The 19,797-nt window shown below is 36.0% G+C and overlaps 1 protein-coding gene and 1 long non-coding RNA gene across 4 annotated transcripts; both read right to left on the bottom strand.

Annotated features, from left to right (window-relative positions):
* Nucleotides 1-509: 509 nt before the first annotated feature.
* LOC110868305 (adenosine kinase 2) lies at nucleotides 510-4,885 on the bottom strand. The gene is made up of 12 exons (XM_022117439.2): nucleotides 4,753-4,885; nucleotides 3,504-3,557; nucleotides 3,296-3,342; nucleotides 3,155-3,186; nucleotides 2,968-3,069; nucleotides 2,637-2,704; nucleotides 2,331-2,407; nucleotides 2,154-2,251; nucleotides 1,441-1,511; nucleotides 1,281-1,347; nucleotides 1,006-1,189; nucleotides 510-918 (listed from the first exon to the last, which is right to left on the bottom strand). Exons 1-12 carry the CDS (start codon nucleotides 4,836-4,838, stop codon nucleotides 776-778), a joined length of 1,029 nt encoding a protein of 342 aa, XP_021973131.1. The 5' UTR covers nucleotides 4,839-4,885; the 3' UTR covers nucleotides 510-775.
* Nucleotides 4,886-6,857: 1,972 nt separating this feature from the next.
* LOC110868306 lies at nucleotides 6,858-11,637 on the bottom strand. 3 transcript variants are annotated; one of them, XR_004862361.1, is made up of 8 exons: nucleotides 11,402-11,637; nucleotides 11,057-11,162; nucleotides 10,709-10,821; nucleotides 10,534-10,600; nucleotides 9,895-9,965; nucleotides 8,363-8,746; nucleotides 7,876-7,968; nucleotides 6,858-7,156 (listed from the first exon to the last, which is right to left on the bottom strand). It is a non-coding gene; the product is annotated as an uncharacterized LOC110868306 (long non-coding RNA). The 3 variants fall into 3 exon arrangements; XR_004862362.1 differs by adding an exon at nucleotides 7,618-7,671 and having other exon boundaries at nucleotides 11,057-11,408; XR_004862360.1 differs by having other exon boundaries at nucleotides 11,057-11,408.
* Between the last annotated feature and the right edge of the window lie 8,160 nt (nucleotides 11,638-19,797).

Genomic DNA, 19,797 nt, shown 5'->3' with positions numbered 1-19,797 from the left:
TCAACCATGTCAATGTAGCTCACCTGGACCTTGGAATAACTTCTACTGGGTGGTTTTGTAAAAACATCCCTATGATTGAACTTCATGCTGAACATTCCTGATTGACCTCCTATTTAATAGCCAATAAAACACAAAATTTGGTGACTTTTTTTTTATTAAGAACAATGTCGACAATGATCCGTGCAAAAGACTAACTAAAACATGTAAAATTATAAACTTCAAATACCCAAGATATAACTAATGGATTGAAAATGATTTTTGAGAAACCATAAGGACGAAAAACGTAATTAACTCTAAATATATTAAAGGTAAAATAATCCGAGCCAAACCGATCCAAGCTAATGAGCGAGCCAAACTGAACCAATTCGGCTTGTTATGAACCGGGCCGAGTTAGGCTTAGTTTCTAACCAAGCCATATCAAGCGAGCTTTTTCCAAGCTAAATGCTAACCGTTAGCATAACAAAAGTATACATGCATTCAATAAGCATGCATTCAATAAGACGGCCATAGAAAACATAAGTTGCAACAAAATTTATTAACTACTGTAAAACGAATGTTGTGAGGCAAACGCGACGTAGCTCAGACCTCAAAACATACAGAAATTTGAAATCTAACCGAAGCAAAAGTAGACATGTATGCTAAAACGCAATTTCACCAGCTAATTTGGTGTAGGAGGCTAACAGTGATAGCACTCTACTATAGAACCAGCACAAGAGAAACTAGCTCCACCATGATCAACCAGAAAATATTATCCAAAACTTTGACATCACCACATTTATTTAAAATCAGGCTTCTCTGGGTAGGTGCACCCTGATCTTTGGATAATCACATTGGAAGCATAGCACCCGGCTCTCACACATTCAGCAATCGGCTTTTCAAGAACCAGTTGAGACAAAAATCCACCAACAAACGCATCGCCTGAATACAAAATTAAACAAACCCATAAAACTATTATTTATCAATTTCCTATTTTCCATTTAGATCATTTGTTAAAACTATACAAACCTGCTCCATTGGTATCAACAAGTTTCTCCTTTGGCAAGAAGACGACTGGATATGTTGTAACTTTTCCATCCTGAGCCACTACAACAGGGTCAGCACCCTGAGTGATTACGGTAATCCTCTTGCGGGTATTGGATGCTTTTGGCAATTGAGAGATCTTGATCGCGATCTCCTCCACGTTATCAGTCTGAAAACAAGCAATTATGAGTCTATATACGCTTTTAATCATATATAGTTATGTGTAGCGTTGAAAGTTAAAACCATCGAACGGTTCTTACCTCCCAACCATGAACCTTTGAGAACGTTCTTGCTTCGGTTTCATTTCCAAAAACATAATCCACATACCTGCATATTATTATGTAATAAAAAATGAATAAGAAATTTTCTAAGAGTGGACAGAGTGACAGATAACTTGGTTGAGCAACAGATTAAACTTACGGTAAGGCTTTGTCTTGAGCATCCTTAAAAAATTCACAGATGAACGGTGCAGATAGGTTCATTGCGAAAACCTACATGTTTAATTAAAGTCAAGAACAAGAGTAAAATGTGATGTTCGTCCCTGAGGTTTGGCAAGTTTTGCGACTTTCGTCCAAAGGTTTGTTTCCCAAAACGTTTGAAATCTTGCCATTTTTATCTGGCTCGTTAACTCCATCTATTTTTCTCCGTTAAGTCATGGTATTTCTGTCCTTTTTGTTAACTTAAAGGGCAATTCGGTCTTTTTCAGGGGTATTCAGTCTTTTTACATAAAGACTGAATTGCCCTTTAAGTTAACAAAAAGATGGAAATACCCTTGACTTGACGGAAAAAATGGATGGAGTTAACGGGTCGGATAAAAATGGCAAGATTTCAAACCTTTTGGATCCGATGCGGAAAAACAAAACTTTGGACGAAAGTCGCAAAACTAGCCAAACCTCAGGGACGAAAATGGCATTTTACTCCAAAAACGATATAGGAAACTTAAGGGGGTGTTTGGTTTGAGGATTTGCATCGAGGGTACGGATTACATAATATTAACGTTTAATTGTTTAAAAAACCCATATCAAGCCCATTCCCATTCCATCATGTTATCGAACCCATACCCATAGTGATCCCAAGCGCAAACCGAACGATAACTTGAAATTCATTGAGGGTTTAATAATTTTATTGTTTACCTTGTTGGTTGCAGCTGTGTGCTCAGCTACAAGCAGAATTGATTCAGGAGACACCGTAAGGAAAAAGCCAGCAATATAGATGTACTTAGCCTTTTCAACTATCAAATGCTTGGTTTTAGAAAGCTTCAAAACATGCATGAAAATACAAGAATATTTAAAAACTTAAGGAATTAGTACCGAGTGCCCAATTCTCTGGACGTTTTAAGTGATCAGTCTTGTAGCAGTTGGCAGCAGACAGGTTGGCAATAAGTGACCTGGCAAGCACAAAATGTCAGTTTAGGCGACCAAATGCACGAAAAAAAAAAAACAGAAACCTTTGCAAAACTTACGACTAACACGATTCCTAAACAAACTCATGTATGAAAAAATAAAATAAAATAAAATCCTAACTTGCAGATAATTTAGTGCATTATTTAAAAAATAAACGCACAAGCAAGTAGACACAATATAATGCAACAAAGCCTACAATTAGGTATTACTAACCTCTCACCGCCAACAACACAGACAGCACATGTACCAGTTGGTGCGGTTTCATCCTCATAATAGTGCACCTAGAAAACATCATCGTTAGAGAAAAAATTTTTGTTGAAATGCCTAAACGAATAATTTTATACATTTTCCAGATAACAATTTTGTTGCAACAAGTATGAAACTGATTACCAAAACTATTAGGCCACTAAATAATCGGGAGTTGTGTGCACTGCCCAAACAATAAAAAACGATTATTGTGACTATTAGAGTATCAGGTAATCGATTATTAACCCAAACAGCGCCTAAAAGACTCTAAACCAAACAAAAGAAAGGAGATTCGTACATTAACACCAGCACTTTTCGAGTTCTTTTTCATCTCCTCACCGTACTTGTCCTTCCCAATACAACCCATAAAACTTGTTGCACCCGGTATTTGAAGTAACCACTGAAGACCAACACAAAATCGTAAACCAGAATTTTCATTTACATAAATCCGAATAAAAATACAAAACAAACGTCCAACTACTTACCTGCGCAACTCGGATTGAATTCTGAGTAGCACCTACAGTAAAATACTAAAAGTTAGACACCTGGTACCACAAACGGTTTAAATTTTTTGGAAAAAAAAAATACACAAGAGTATAAGCGACATATCATAAGAATATAGTCACCTCCAGCAATGTACTCTACATTGTATTTGGACGACATTTCATCATACCTGAACCAAAATAAGACAATCAAGATCAATAACATAACAAAAAAACATGCAGCATGTGATCATGTATTCATAAATTATTGTTTACCCTACTCAGGATCTTACAAAATTTTATAATTTTAATTAATGTCCAAAAAAATATTATTAAAGTGAAGAATGCTTACATGGGCAAATGCTTATCTTCAGCAAGGATGGCATTGTTCGGCTTGATATCGTATCTAAAATTTAAGGAAAAGGAGGTTATGGGGAAAACAATTTTAATCGCTCAAATGATCATGAAACCATTAGTTGATAATCGATAGTGATATCAAAAGGGTCCTTATATAGGTACACACCACCACAAGTGATACATACCATATTGATGAGCGAAAATGATATGGTCAGTATCACTACATGCATGCCGCATCATTTGGCGGAAAAAACTGATAATAGTCATATTGGTTAAATTGCTGTCACATCAGACATTTTTTTGTTGGCTGAAAAAGGTGATACAGGCAGTATCACTCTTGGTTTTAAAAAGCGCGCCTCAGGCGCGCTTAAGCGCGAGGCGCAACAAGGCGCACAACCCGGGGCTTTTTCGCTTAGCGCCTAGAGTAATTACAAGAAGCGCCAAAAAGGCTCGCTTTTTTGGGATTTTCCTGGGCTTTTCTGGTCTGAGACGCGCGCCTCTCGTACCTGAGGCGTTTTTATGCATCCAACTGTTGTACGTTCGTTTTTTTGGCTTGTACATGCAGCTAAAATCATACAAAAACCTTACTTATAGCTATATTTTGGGTATGGAAAGCTAAAAACCTATGGAATATATAAAAATATATATATAATTAGCTTGCGCCTCAGGTACAAAAAATCCATCGCTTTTGCGGCTCGGTTTTAGACCTCGTCACCTTTTAAAACCAAAGTATCACTCCATACAAGAAGTATCATTTGGTGAAAAAAAAAAGTGATATAGGCCCTATTGGTTGATATCGTTCACTTTAGTCATTTCTTTTCTTTGTCAGGTGAAAAAAAGTGACACTGGGTGGGCAAAAGAAGTTGGGGGGGGGGGGGGGGGGGGGGCCGTGGCCGTACATATCAGCAGCCTATTAAAACATATAGAACCGTGAATCCTAAAATAAGGCTAATTTCTGCATGCAAATCTTTACTCCAAATAAGGCTAATTTTGCTATTTCTTAAAACATATAGAACCCTGAATCTAAAACCCCAGAAAAACAAAACACAGCCTATATAATAGACATTATTATATAAGAAAATATAAGCTTTTAATTATTAAATGAGGTCATGTATCTGAATAAAAAGCCTCAAAAGAGCCAAATTATTGGTAGATGATAATGCAATGAGGTCAGATCCGATCAATGTGATCAATTGTGCATTAACACGAAAGAGAAAATGATGACACAGGATAAAAAAGATTACTTTTTGAGAAAATCTTGATCGACTACGGCTGAAATGTCAAGAAGGGGGTTTCCCATACCCAAAAGGATTCCTTCGTAATCCGCCATGTTTACGAGAGAAGTATGCAAATTTTAGAGTGGAAATTGGGATTTTATATTGAACTAGTATGTTAGATATTTAGTGTAATCGGGATTTACTTGGTGGGCAATGATAGGAGACCCAGGGAAACCTGCGTTTGGATCCTTGAGCCAAACGGGTTTTACCGGTAATTTCACTGTCGTGCCTACGGGCGGGTGGGTTATCGGGTTTTCCCCGGAATTGGTGGTGGACTCGGGTTACTCTCGAAGTACTCCGTTTGTCCAGTGTGTGCCCCGAGAGTGCTCGGGATTGAGTTTGTTGGCCGTTCAAAAAAATAATATACATCAAGCAAGTTAGGAGGTGTGGGAGTGCACGCTTGTTTGACTTATTATAATTTGAAGTGTACGAACGGAGCCCGTACTCTACGGGGTTCCAAGGGGGCAACACCCCCTTGGCGGGGGTCCGGGGGCAGCGCCCCTAGGAGCAGGGTCTAAGGGGCGGTAGCTCCTGGCGGGGTCCAAGAGGCAGAGCCCTTGGCTAGGGTCGAGGAACAAAAATTTTCTGGAAAATGCCACATTTTCGAAGCATCAAAAATTGACAGTTTTAGGAGGCTATTTTGTCTTAAAATTGAAATAACTGCCAAATGGCAGTTAACCATCCCTAACCCCAAAATTCATAGACAGTTTTTTGTCACAATTTTCTTCTGGTTCAGATAATTCGCATACAAACATACCCTGGTTCAATTTCTCGAAAAATCAGAGTTGTATCCGATTAAATTATTCGGGTGAACCACCGAAATAATTTGATCTGATAGTGATCACACCTCTCTGATCATCCGGTTTTCTGAAAATTCCCCAACATAGTATTTAAGTTATGCCCACCCAACTTGTTTTCAAACAAAATTTATGTTAAAACGTAGATGAATTGAAAACGCACATGAAAATAAGCATGAAAATGTATTATATTTGATCTGACTCGTTACCGAGAAAATTTACGTTAAAACATAAACCAACTTGGATTTACAACGAATGTACTTAAAAATAAGCAAGTAAAAAAAATAGTGTTTTTTACATTAAAGAATGGTACCACGCGTTTCGAAGGAGTGAGTCGAAACGTAAAGTAACTTGAATTTACATCGGCTAGTGAAAACATGTTATATCTGACCCAACCTGTTTTCAAACAATACGTAAACCAACGAAAACGTACATAAAAATAAGCACAGAAAAGTATTATATATGACTCACATATATAAAAATAAACACGTAAACTTGAAGGGGTCAACGTGGCATTTTACAAAATTTTAGAAAGTTGAGGATAAAGTGGCAATGCTAAAAGTTGAAAGATTGAATACACAAAAAGAAAAAAAAACACGTTGGATGGTATTTTTGTAAATTTAGCAAAGAAAAATAATAAAGTAAAGGTTATGTCTTAATTATTATGCCTAAGACACCCTATTTTGATATAATAATAACTAGTCTAAGATCCCGCGAGTTTCGCAGGTGGCTTAACACACAAATATATAAATTAAAATTGTTGAAATAATCTTTTGAAAGAAATAACCGTTCAAGTACTATAAATTAAGTTATTTATAAGTGTTGACTTAACTTTTAAATTAAAAAAAATGTTCCATTATTCTATTTGCAAATGATCCAATGAAAGTGCCTTTTGATCGGTCAACTCTGTCTTTCCTGCCACCTGTCACCCAACTGCTACTGTCACATAGGTTGATCTAAATTCTTCCAATCCTGGTTGAGTCACAAGTCCATACTACTTTTTTTAAAGAATTTGTTAGGAGATTTATATATAATTATGTGAAAACCATCAGTTTTATGCATTTCCACATATACTTTACACGTGCATTAACTAACTCATCAATAGCAATTCTCACTATCGTGAACTCTGATTTTTCACATATTAGTGAATAACCATTTAACCCCATGAAAAAAGAGAAAACTATATAATATATAAATAGCAAAAATAATAATAATAAATGGTTACTGCAGTTACAGCTTTGCAACTTACAATATAAATGTGTAAATATGCACCCGTTTGAAAATAAAAGAATATCCTTTTAAACAGATATTGTTACCAGATAACACACATACAAACATTAACCATATATCGTAAATGATCTCATGAAGAAAAAGCAAAAAAATAACAAAACATCCCAAATACAACATGTTGTCCTCCTTGTGCTTGCCCTTTAAATAAAGACACTCTTATCTTGGAGTGAACTTGTTCATCAACATAAGCTTTCTGAGTGAGCATTTAATGTGAATGGTCATGGGTGTTGGTTTGCATTCACAACATACTAAAGCGGATTCCTGAGTATTTCTTTGGTTGTAATCTGACAGAAAATCACTTATATCAGAATCAAGAACGCAAATGACATGCTATTTCGTATTTACATATATAGAAAATAGATACGCATGTAGTGCTGTAGGTACAATCAATTTACATAAAGATTGCCCAATATAATTAAAAGACTAAGATCAACTCTGTTGCCTGGTCAAATAAGGTCATGGAAATGGTGAATGCATATACCCTTTGATGTCATTTCGTGTAGATTCGGTTATACCATCCATTAAAGTCAAATAATTAGCAACTCATTGCAAAAAATAAGGATTTAATAAGTCTTGATGATTCCGCCGGTTGAGATCGGTTTGGTTAACAATTTTGACGTTTTAAAGTTTCAGCCCGGTTTGGAACTTGTAACCAGCCAGTTTGGTTACAAGTTGACTGATTAGAGGTGCCTGTAATTGTTTATTGCTTAACAATTATAAGAAAATGGCTACAGGCGCACCGTACGCTTTGATAATTTAGTTCTTTTTCTCGTCTTCCAGGTATCTCCTTTCTCTCAATCTGTAATCCCAAACATCGCCTCATTTATCAACAAAAAAGGTTCTAAACCGAGCTACTAATTAGAAAATACATACAAAATATACATATATAGATAGTGTAGAAGGAAGTCATTCAAATCGCGTCACGGTGCCTAAAATCGTAGCTCTTAAGCGGCCAACAATTGTTTAGAACCAAGAATTACATATTGAATGGTTGCGAACTTACAGTGTAAGCTTCGTTGATTCAGTTCTCCTCTATTCTCGCAATTACCACTTCGATGATTTAAGGCTTTGTCTCTGTCTATAAGCCAATAACAACCTGTATATATGATATGCAAACAAACAAAGAGATGTAAAAATCGATAATATTTTAAGTCATCAAAATAAAGGAAGCAAATTTTACAAAGAACCCCCCCCCCCAATCAGGCGGGAATGAACAAAAAAAAAACCCAAACTAACCCTAAGCATCCAACTACATGTAGATAGAAGTAATTATTTCAATCTTTTTTTTCCCAGATAACTACCCTTTAATTCAATTAATAAGAACCCTAATTAAGATGAAAGATTTTCTCCTTAGACTAAAGGGAGAGAAGTTTTATGGGCGTAAGGAATCATGAAGTTCAGAAAAGACCTAGGTTGCTAAGCTATCGAGTTATGCAATACAAAATCTTTATTAAGATAATGAAAAATATGAATCCGAATAACAAACTTACCAGGAAGAGAATCAGCATAATCATTGCCGCGTGATCCACCAACAAAGCGACGACAAATTCCTTATTCATGATCATCAAAGGCAAGACATCAAGTCTAATTAAACGTAGAGATGAGCACGGTACCGGTTCGGGTACCCGTTTGGTACCGAACCGGTACCGAAAAACAGAGAAAATTGGTACCCGTACCGGTTTCGAATATACCGGTACGGTTCGGTACCGGTACCTGGTAGTCCGGTACCAAATGCTCATCCCTAATTAAAAGGGTATACAAAGTCAACTCAGCAAGGCCATCAATGAAATTATACAGATCTTCAATGTCATAAGTAATATTTCTCATGACTGGATTCAGTTCCTTAAGTTTCCTTTCCTAGAGTGCAAATATACCTGCCCATAAGATATGCATTATTTATACATCAATGCTCTAAGAGTGTGGTTATAACTTAAGGAATGGGATCAAATACAAACACTTAAGTTTGTAAGAACCGTAAGAACCAACAAATAATTGACAAGTGTCTATCAATAAAAAAATTAGTTTAAGGGTAATTTAGACCTTTTGACCATATTTATTTAAAACTAATTAAAAATAATTACAAAAAATATAATCAGCACAACACTATATAATTAGCATAACATGCTTAATCGTTCTTCATTATCAGCACATCATCCTCAATCGTTCTCCATTATCAACATAAACGACATCAGCACAACAACCTCAATTGTTCTCCATTATCAGCACACCAGATGTGCTGATTATATCTACTTTTGGTGTTTGGTTGTATTATTTTGTAATTAACACATAATCAGCACGTTATCAGCACAATTATAAAACACCTTTTGTTAACTTTTTTAAAAACCACTTTTATAAATACAAAAAAGTATAGCAATATGGTACTCATATTAAAGATAAAAAAATACTTGATTTTATGATATATTTTTTTTAAAAAAAATAATGAAGTATATAAAAGTTATTTTAGTTTAAAAACCTTGGTGGAATTTGTATTTAATGGAAAATGGTCAAATGACTAGCAATTTTACAAAATTACCCCTAATTTTTTAGTAGTAACTTTTAATTATAAGGGTTTTTTTTATAATCAATATCAACCCTTGATTTAAATTATCAATGGTTCAGATCTGTTCTTACGGTTCTTATAATTAGCAATGTTTGTACAGGATCTCAACCCTATAACTTAAACCTCTACCCTAAATTAATAAACATACACATGCTTAAAATATTGGAAAAAGAAAAAGGCGGTCTGTGGTTGTCGTGGTTTATTACACACGAACGATGGTGGATGCTTAAGGGGGTGTGGTCCTAAGTGGTGATTGATGACCTAACCCATGTCCCCACACCCTTCAGCCTTTTTATGCTGGTTATAAAGTTACAGAAGCAACGTTAAAATGTGTTAAAAGTTTTAAAAGTGTTTTACTTTTAAATATACCAATTATTATGTCATAATTTTTAGTAATGACCGCAAAGTTTAAACTTTAAAATCAAATTTAATAATTATTAGAATAAAGACGTAAGGGTCGACCCAGAGTCCCAGAATCCGCCACCGTTTGACCCGAACCCATTTGACTGTATTTGAAAAGCACCCTGCATGACCTGGAAAAACAAAAATATGAATATATTAAATCATCATACTCATATATTTAACTACTCTTTCCACAATTCTTGACTTTGGACTATGAAATCAATTTAGATATACAAATTGAAACTTGTCTGGTTGAAACCAAAGGTTATGTATTCATTAGCTAACACATGCTCTTAAAGGAAACATGTTTACAGACTAATAATTAGTAAAAGTACCTATCAGAGACAATAAACTAAAGCAATGACTTTGGTTCTTGATCAAAACTGTAGTTGTCTCAGCAAACAATACCAATGTAACATATCTTGGGTTTACGAATAATGGATACACATAAAATAGTATAAGCTATTTATGCAAAAGAGCCAAACGTTTGTGAGTGAGTTGTAATCAAGTTGTAAATGGGTTAAACGGTTCATAAACATGTTAACGGATTGAGCTTAGTAAACATATATTTTTATTTTAAACGTGTTGATGGTTAACTTGTTTGATTAAACGGATTAAATACGTGAACCCGAACACTACCAGCATGTTAAACAAACGATTTATATGCAATGAAACAGAGGATTTCGGCAAAAGGCAGACCTTGAAAGGTTCATTATCAGTTATGAAGCTGATTCCATGAACATACTTCAGCCAAATAGGCAAACCCCTACATAAACATCAAAATAATTATTAAATTTAAAAACATCAAAATCGTTATTAAATTTAAAAACATCAAAAATCACAAAAGTTACAAAGTGTTTCTTGATAAAATTACCCAAAATTCCACTCTGCACAAACAAATGGCCCAATCCTTTGATGCATATACATCCCAACTTTCTGAACCAACTTTACAAACTTTACAAAATCATATCTTCCTTCAAAATTATACTACAAAATAATAATAATAATAATAATAATAATAATAATAATAATAATAAAAGAATTCACCCAAAATTACCATTGGTTGAGTTTCTTAATGAGTATTTAAGTATTTGATTTTATTGTTTAATACACAGTTTACCTTTTTTCTCGTCAGAAACGGGGAGCAACCCCAAAATCATACACGTTAAACAAAAATTCTTTCAAATCACCGAAAAGATGAGGTGTACACGACACGGTTTACCTTTTTTCTCGCTGGAAATGGGGAGATGACCGGAAAACAAACCCTCTTTCTCTACTCTCGCTGGAAATTGCGTGATGTTTACCTTCAAATGTGAAACTTTTGAGCCCTATTCATTACCAAAATTCATCAAGATCGTGTAGATCATAGACACATTCAACTAAACATGATAAAAAAACTCAAACATGGTAAGTTATTTAAGAATAATTAAATAGAAAAACACTAAAAATATAACATATATAATTGAGACCATCAATCATGATTCAAGAACACCAAACACAATTGGAGATTTCAGACACGACTCGAGATTTCAATCATTAAAAAGATGAGCATAAGAGAAAAACAAACCTGATGATTAGTTTCCTGTAATTGCAATCTAGGCTTTTTGAGGTTGAAGGCGCAAAAGCTACAGGAAGCTAGGGTTTGTTTCTGAAGTGGGTGTGAGAGTAGAGAAAGAGGGTTTTGATTGATCAGCGTGTGAGAGAAAGATCGGAAGGCTTCTCATGTTTTTGAAGATGATAAAGATGATAAATAGCAAGGGTTGAAGATGATAAAGATCCTGGATGAGAGTTTTTGTGTTTGAGATTGTTGATGCAGATTTTGTGTCCGATGCTTGTCGAATAGATTAGTTATTATTTTACGCTGAATTTGTAATAGTTAGTGAAACGGTCTATCGAACGTGTATAGACCCGCTCGTTTGAAGTGGTCAAACGAGAGGGTTATTCGTTTGACCGTGTGTGGTTGCAAGACAAATTATGGTTGTTTAATGTTGGTGTCGAAGGATAAGGCATCGAAGGATTGTGTATCCTTCGATGAGCTCGAAAGATATCCATCGAAGGTTGAAGATGGACCTCGAAGGATATGGCATCCTTCGAGGTATGTGTGTATCTTTCGAAAGCTGGATGGTCGACAGATGATCTATCGACCAGTCAGTTTAATCCTTCGACCGTGCAACCTGTGTTTGGTATAAATACCAACACCTTGTCATTTGCAACACAAGAGTGAGAGCACAAGTGTGTGCAAGAGAGTGATAGGAGGTTTGAGTCCTCACCGGGAGAAATCACCACTTGATTTCTCCCTGGATGTATACTTCTTTGGTATTAGTTCGGTTATCATGTAATCTGGCCGACTTGTAATGTTTTACTACCGGATTAATGCAAAGTTGTTTGTTTATCATCTCTTTATCTCTTCCATCTTTGAACATAAACATGAAAATCACGGATTGGATCCCGAAACAGGGACCTACAATTGGTATCAGAGCCATGGTGCCCGATTTAGTAAAACTAACCGTTTACTAAGTCACATGTGCTCTAGATCTGTGATTTTTGTGGGTTTTTGTTCAAGATGTAAAAATGGTGAAAATGAGAAAAACTCAGATCTGGACCCGAATATTCAGATCTGTGATAAAACGAGTGTTGGGTTTTATGTTTTTCTCCTAAATCTTCAAGTTTCCTTTATCAAAATTCGTGTACAAGTGATTTCATCAAATCTGCAAATTTTACACAGTAGCTGTGTTCTTGAAGTTCTTGATATTTTCATATTTCGAAAGATGTTAACAGTACCTTGAAGGATCAAAACTTTATTTCGAAAGGTCATGTTTGGTTTCGAAAGGTCATGTTGACAGCTTGATTTTTCGAAAGGTCAAGTTTTTGTTACGAAGGATCAATTATCTTCTAGAAAGATCATCTTTATCTCAAACAAATTTTTCGAAAGATCAAAAGGAATCTTTTGTTTCGATAGATCACATCTGCACCTCAATCCCTTGAAAGATCAGTCTACATTTCGAAGGGTCATGCTCAAACAATTTCGAAGGATCAATTTTTTAAATAATTCCCAAATAAAAGTCAAAGCCCAATACAGATGTTACGACCCAAATGACGTTGATTGGCCCAAATGTGCTTTATGTTGCCAACTTTCAATAAGTCAAAGGTTATGACATCACCATGACATCACAATGATGATGTCATGGTGAGGTGTAAACGGGAATGGGTTTGTGGCACTCCGTGCTTCGCGTGTCGAACTCTGGGGCGCACGACGGAGGAATGTCGTGACGTCGGGCTTGAGCCGGACCTAACCGTGTCAAAACCGAGTCGAACCGAGCCGAGTCGCGTCCACACAAGGTGTATCAAAGTGAAAATCTAGCGCCTAAAGTTATATTTTGCTAGATTTTTCTATTGGGCCCATTTGGTGTGAAATTTTGGGCAAATATTAAAAAAAAAAAAAAGGATCCATTGGAACAAAGGTTTTTGATGCAGAGTGGGGTCGGGTGTTCGCGAAGATGATTTGAACCGCGCTTCGAAATTTCAACGTCAAAAATTCGTACGAATTCGGGAGCGCGCGGGATGATGCGGTATGATGAAAACAAGAGATGATGAAAACTTGATTGTTGAAAATGTGGGGTAGTCACGGTTACCGATGCAATGGCAAAAATGGTAACGCGACTATTATGGGCCAAAAACAACACGATATGTTCGCTTCCGCGCATCAGTATTTATGATTGTTACCGGTTATTCGGAAATGTTCGAAAGGATTTTGTTTATTGTCATATTCTCGCATTTGAAGACGAACGTATGAACCTGGAACGTCTATACCGGTCCTAACGAGTTCACAAAGTCTTTGGTCTTTGGGGGGATACAAGTCAGATCCTACGGGGTACCAGGGGACGTTCTTATTCAACTAGATTATGCAAAGAAGAATGTCATGTTCGTGAATTTTCGGAACCGAGAACATTCAATGAAGATTGATGACAGTTCCGCTCAGTGGAGGGAATTGGTGAACATTTGACGACAGTTTCTTTGAAGTGGAAAGAATCTGTTAAGGTTTAGAGATTTTACCAAAGAAATGGGGGAATAAAAATTTTCAAATGTTGAATTTCTTCGGTAAATTTCTAAACGCAATCACAGGTGGTAGAGTTTGTGATTTTCTGGTGAGACAAGGGGGTTCTGCGTGGAATGTTTTGCACAGAAAAGTGCATTACGTGGTCGATTCCACAAAGACGGTTTACAGAAGATAGTTTACCAGAAATCTCTATCAATGTAGTATGCTTGAAGATCAAGACTTGATGCAGTTGTTAAAGAATGGAACCCTTATCAAATGCCGGTTGGAGTATTGGAAGATCAGCGGAAGATCGGTCAATTGAGTCCTTTGAGGAAATTGCACAACACTCAACACGGATGCGCGCACTCTGAGGGGGAAATATTATACAATGAGCATCAAGATACTACTTACCTGGATCATCGGTCAAGGGGGAATTTGTTTACACAGAGAAGATGATTACTTGACTGAAGATCGATGATTGTAGTTGCATTTTCAGCATTCGACAGCAACGGACAAGGGGGAATTTGTTGATGCAGATTTTGTGTCCGATGCTTGTCGAATAGATTAGTTATTATTTTACGCTGAATTTGTAATAGTTAGTGAAACGGTCTATCGAACGTGTATAGACCCGCTCGTTTGAAGTGGTCAAACGAGAGGGTTATTCGTTTGACCGTGTGTGGTTGCAAGACAAATTATGGTTGTTTAATGTTGGTGTCGAAGGATAAGGCATCGAAGGATTGTGTATCCTTCGATGAGCTCGAAAGATATCCATCGAAGGTTGAAGATGGACCTCGAAGGATATGGCATCCTTCGAGGTATGTGTGTATCTTTCGAAAGCTGGATGGTCGACAGATGATCTATCGACCAGTCAGTTTAATCCTTCGACCGTGCAACCTGTGTTTGGTATAAATACCAACACCTTGTCATTTGCAACACAAGAGTGAGAGCACAAGTGTGTGCAAGAGAGTGATAGGAGGTTTGAGTCCTCACCGGGAGAAATCACCACTTGATTTCTCCCTGGATGTATACTTCTTTGGTATTAGTTCGGTTATCATGTAATCTGGCCGACTTGTAATGTTTTACTACCGGATTAATGCAAAGTTGTTTGTTTATCATCTCTTTATCTCTTCCATCTTTGAACATAAACATGAAAATCACGGATTGGATCCCGAAACAGGGACCTACAGAGATCGCCGGAGAATCACCTATATTAGGGTTTTTGAATGATACTGATGATGAAAAGTGTGTTTGAGAAGCCGCTTTCTATTGAGAAATCAAATTGCCTCTTAAAATCAATTAGGGAGGAGTATCACATTGCCACGTGGCATCTAGTAGCTTAAGTTCATGCCAAGTGGCATAAGTTTGTTTTGTTTTATAATAATAATAATAATAATAATAATAATAATAATAATAATAATAATAATAATAATAATAATAATAATGTAATTTTCAATCAATTGAGTGAATATAAATTTTGTCATTAACCTTTATACCAAATTTCACTCGCTTATTTTGTGTTTGAAATTATTGAGTTTTTCACTTAATATTTTCTAATGTTATATGTTATGTCTTTTGCGACTAACTTATTTTATATTAATGTTAAACGAGATCATGTGCATGTTACATTGAGGGTAGATCCACTACCCTCTATAATTTTCCTAAAATTAAATCAACCAAAACCAAGTTTGATTTCTCTTTACAATTAAACTTCTTCTTGCCCCAACTTCGAATTACGGATTTCATCAAGTCTTGTTCTAGCTCAATCCTTTCCGGGACGAGACAGTTTTTCTTCGATGTTTCTAATTCAAGCAGCTAGGGACAGTGGCGCAGCTTCTATAGGGCGGGAACCCCCCCCCCCCCCCGAACTTTTCGCTCATTAGTGGAGAGTATGTAGTTTTCGTATAATTTTTTTTGGTATACACGTTTTCGACCCCCCGGTCTTATAGAAATTTTCTGGTATATACATTTTCGATCCCCCGGACGGAAATCTCAGGCTTCGCCACTGGCTAGAGAAACTTATCTTTCTCCAACTCCAACATGGTTTAAAAGGTGTGTTTGATAGCAATTCGAAGTGTAAACAAACCCAAGCCGCTTATTTTATTGTAACAAATGACTTATTTTACATAGTTAAATAATTGTAAGGCTATCTTAACATTCTTGGAAGCAAAGTTGTTATATAGTTTAAGATTTATATGAATTGTTGACTTACTAGGCATGAGCGTAACACATAATTCATGTGTTTGAATTTAGTTTATACGGGTTTGGGTTAGCTTCGGTTGACCTAGCGAGTTAACGACATTTAAATTTCTACTTATCTTTTAAAAAAAAAATTATATCACAACTTAAACCTTTGGGTATAGCTTGTTCTTTATTGGACGAGATGTTTAATTCCATGGTGATTCATCCTTCAGATAATGTTATGCAAAACTTGACATGAGAACCCTACACACTGGCAAAGAACTACCAACCAACAAATAAAATCCAAGGCGTAGAAATATGATGACAGAAATACTATGACGACTCAGAGAACTAAAAAGTCAACCGAAGAAGATGAGACTGAGATCGGCAAAACACCGCAACTAGTGCGGTTCAGGCATTGGATAAACGGTGTGGAGAATATGATGGTGATTCAGAATGACCAATTAACTGGCAGGCATGTTTTTTTTTTAACGGCAAAGATTACATAAACACCCCTACTAAATTACATCAATTCTACCCCATGCCAGGACTCGAACCCTGGTCTCTTCCCAAGAGGCACAAAGCCTCTACCACCCCACCAAAGTGGTGATGGCTGGCAGGCATGTTGAATTAAATAAACAATAAAAAGAAACTAGGGTCACTCTGTTAGGGGAATACTGCTTCTCAACAAAACCAGGGACCACCAGTATTCATTAACCGAGAACAACCACGTAACTATATTTGGTTCTAATGAGAGACCACATGTCAGGTTACCTTAAATGTTTGACAAATCCCTCATACTAACTCATCATTTATATATTTATTCTCACGTTAGATGTTGTTGGTTGCAAAAAGAGCATTCTCTTTTTAACTAGGCTAATCAGTGTTGCCTTTTGTAAATTCTGTGCAGTGATACACATCTATTAGCTATCGGAACTAAATAACTTCTCTCATACAAGTACATGATGATCTTTTGAAGCTCGTAAATCAACTTTGGATATTCAAAGCAATTACTCCCATAGTCTCATACTCTCGTGACGGGGCTTGATCCCATCTTTGAATGTAGTACACTTCTACGAACATGTATAAGGTTCCTTTGTCTAAAAAATGTGGCCACGCCTGGTCCCGAAACCACATCTGCGATTCCTGAATGTAGTTGGATGTGATTATCGGTGAATGCATAGAAGGATCTCACATTGGGCTTAGCCTATAATATTTTTTAAGAACGGTCCACCCAACTTACGTGGTGTTTAATGACATTGTTCGGGCTACCCATCAAAAGTCCAATAAAAAAAACATTTTAAATATGCGTAAATAACATTACAATTTCAAATATCGCCCGATTCTATACATATGAAATTTATTATTGTTTTTTTTATAAATTGATAACATTATGATAGATTTCTGTAATCAGTGACATGTTAATTTATACTTGGTTTAAAAAATATCTGATTTTTATGACATGACTTAAAAGTTATTCCGTATTTTATGTCAAGATGTAAAAGATAAAGAGAATTACGAATCAATTTATTTAATGCAAATCTAATTGTTTTACATACAAGTGTAGTTATAGTTGTAAATTTGTAATTTTAAAGTGTTTTTTTAACATCCAATAAAATCCGGCCACCGGGTACACCCATAGGCAAAAGGCCACCCACGCTCGTGATAGCAGACATCACTCGTGACCTTGCTCGCACCGTCCAACAAAGTCCGGCCACCGTCACCAATTCTAGAGGAAATCCACCGCCGGAAGACTCACTGTGGTAAAACCCCTTGCTCGCACATGACATTTTGTCACATAGAGAAAGTTATCTTAATATCGCTAGAGCAAAGCCCTTTTTGTGTAATTTTAAAGTATTAATGTGCACAACAATAAAATAATATTACTTCGGGTTACAACAGCGCCCGTTCGTATCAACCCATCAAAACTCGTGCCGTGTTTAGGTTTATATGTCTAACACAATTTTCATATTCTTGTCAGTTTTCAGGTTTCACCAATCTAACACATGAATACGGCTCATCTAACACACCTAGATTTCGATACTCTTTCATCTATATAGTTTTTTTTATTACATGCACATAGTAATGTTTATAGTATCACTAACGGTGACAAATGTATTATCTAATAATATTTGTCCTCATAGGTCATAAAATAGAAGTAGACTAATCACATAAAAAACTTATGCGATAACAGAACACTGATTTTTATGAAGTCACATCGTTTTTTAAAATAAAAATAAGATTCATATTAAAACATATACTCTCTTATCTCATCATAATTGACAAGTACTAATTGTATGATACTTGTGCAAAGCATGGGTGGGACTCATGTGCATGCCAAATCATGAACCAAAACCTCAAAATGATGTTTTAGGAAGTAGGAACTCACTATGGTTCATAATGTTCATGAACGCATGGATTATGTTTGACTTGGTTGGGTTGGGTTCATGATCATTGAAAGTGACATCATGATTAATTACTACGAAAAGAGGGGGGATGGTTCTATTATTACCTAACATTACACTTTATCTTCTATTTTTATCCTAACCATGCTTTGCTTTCGAGTTTTGAGTTTTTGGTCTATGATCAAGAGTGGACCCACGCAACATATACGAATTGAGGGTGTTAATCATGTCAGGTTGGTGGGTTGAAGGATTTTGTGATGGAAGGTTGAAATAGGCTAACCCGAACACGACTCATATTTTATTCGTGTCGTGTTTGTGTCGGGCACACTTATAATCAAAGTGTTTCTGGTTGACTAGTTTTATGCTTATTTGCGAATATGAGTAATACTTAATGACTAAGTAACAATCGACTTGACAAATAGCTCAAAAATCAAAATCCAAATGACCATTTTTGTAGCTCGTGTCTTCTTAATTATGTTTGTTCCTTTTATCACTATTCACTAATCATCAATCAACAAACTGATAATATATATTTAGTTTGAGATCAGAGATATCGAATAAAAAAATTAAAAAAATGATGGTTAGAACTAATAAAATAAAATTGTTAGAAATGAAATGTGGATTAAGAGTAAAAGAAGGAAATTAAGTTCACTCCTAAAATTGAATAGTCACTAGGAAAAAGATTAAAAATCAAAAGGTGTAACTTCAAATTTAACACTTGTAATAAAAAATTAAAAATAGCGTTTAATAACAGGTCAAACTTAAAGGAGTTATCAGATCATGGTCTTTTCTTTTGATTAAAAACAGGTCAAACTTAAAGGAGTTAGATCGGGAGAAGTGATGCAAACAAAGCTTTCTGTAATCGTATTTTGTTTTGTCATTGAATTTTGGTGTCTGTAATTGGGTCGATTGCTAGCTACTTGCTAGTGCCGGCTGGTTCTTAATCTTGTTAATAAGATTTGATTTCGCAGTTAAAAAAAAGAAACTTCTTGTATAAGGCATGACAGAAAAACCTTGATGGAATCTAAAGTACCTCCAAAATTGAAAACACCATGAATTGTCGAATCTTGCACCATCATACAATTTGTGCAAATCAAATCAGCCCAATTACAATTCAACAACAATTACGCTGCACGGTGTGGGGACGTCCCCAGGTCAGCCTGGGCCGGCGACGCAGCTGCACACCCCCTCAAGGCGTCCTCATCCTCTCCGTCTCTCCCTTGACGATGCCGCCGGGCCACTTCTCTCTTTCTAATACACACACATACACACATAGACACACACACACACACACACATATATATATATATGGTGGGGTTCATGCGAGAACCACCTTTATTGCGA

Source organism: Helianthus annuus, chromosome 7 (genome assembly GCF_002127325.2).
Source record: "Helianthus annuus cultivar XRQ/B chromosome 7, HanXRQr2.0-SUNRISE, whole genome shotgun sequence".
NCBI lineage: Eukaryota > Viridiplantae > Streptophyta > Magnoliopsida > Asterales > Asteraceae > Helianthus > Helianthus annuus.
This window is presented reverse-complemented; position numbering and strand designations above follow the sequence as displayed.

Bases quoted from the DNA above. Each gene is read 5' to 3' on its own strand.
- LOC110868305 (XM_022117439.2), bottom strand. From the start codon at position 4,838: ATGGCGGATTACGAAGGAATCCTTTTGGGTATGGGAAACCCCCTTCTT. The intron at 3,558-4,752 runs GTAATCTTTTTT...CTTAAATTTTAG, and splicing joins GATCAAGATTTTCTCAAAAA to ATACGATATCAAGCCGAACA. The intron at 3,343-3,503 runs GTAAGCATTCTT...ATTTTGGTTCAG, and splicing joins GAAGATAAGCATTTGCCCAT to GTATGATGAAATGTCGTCCA.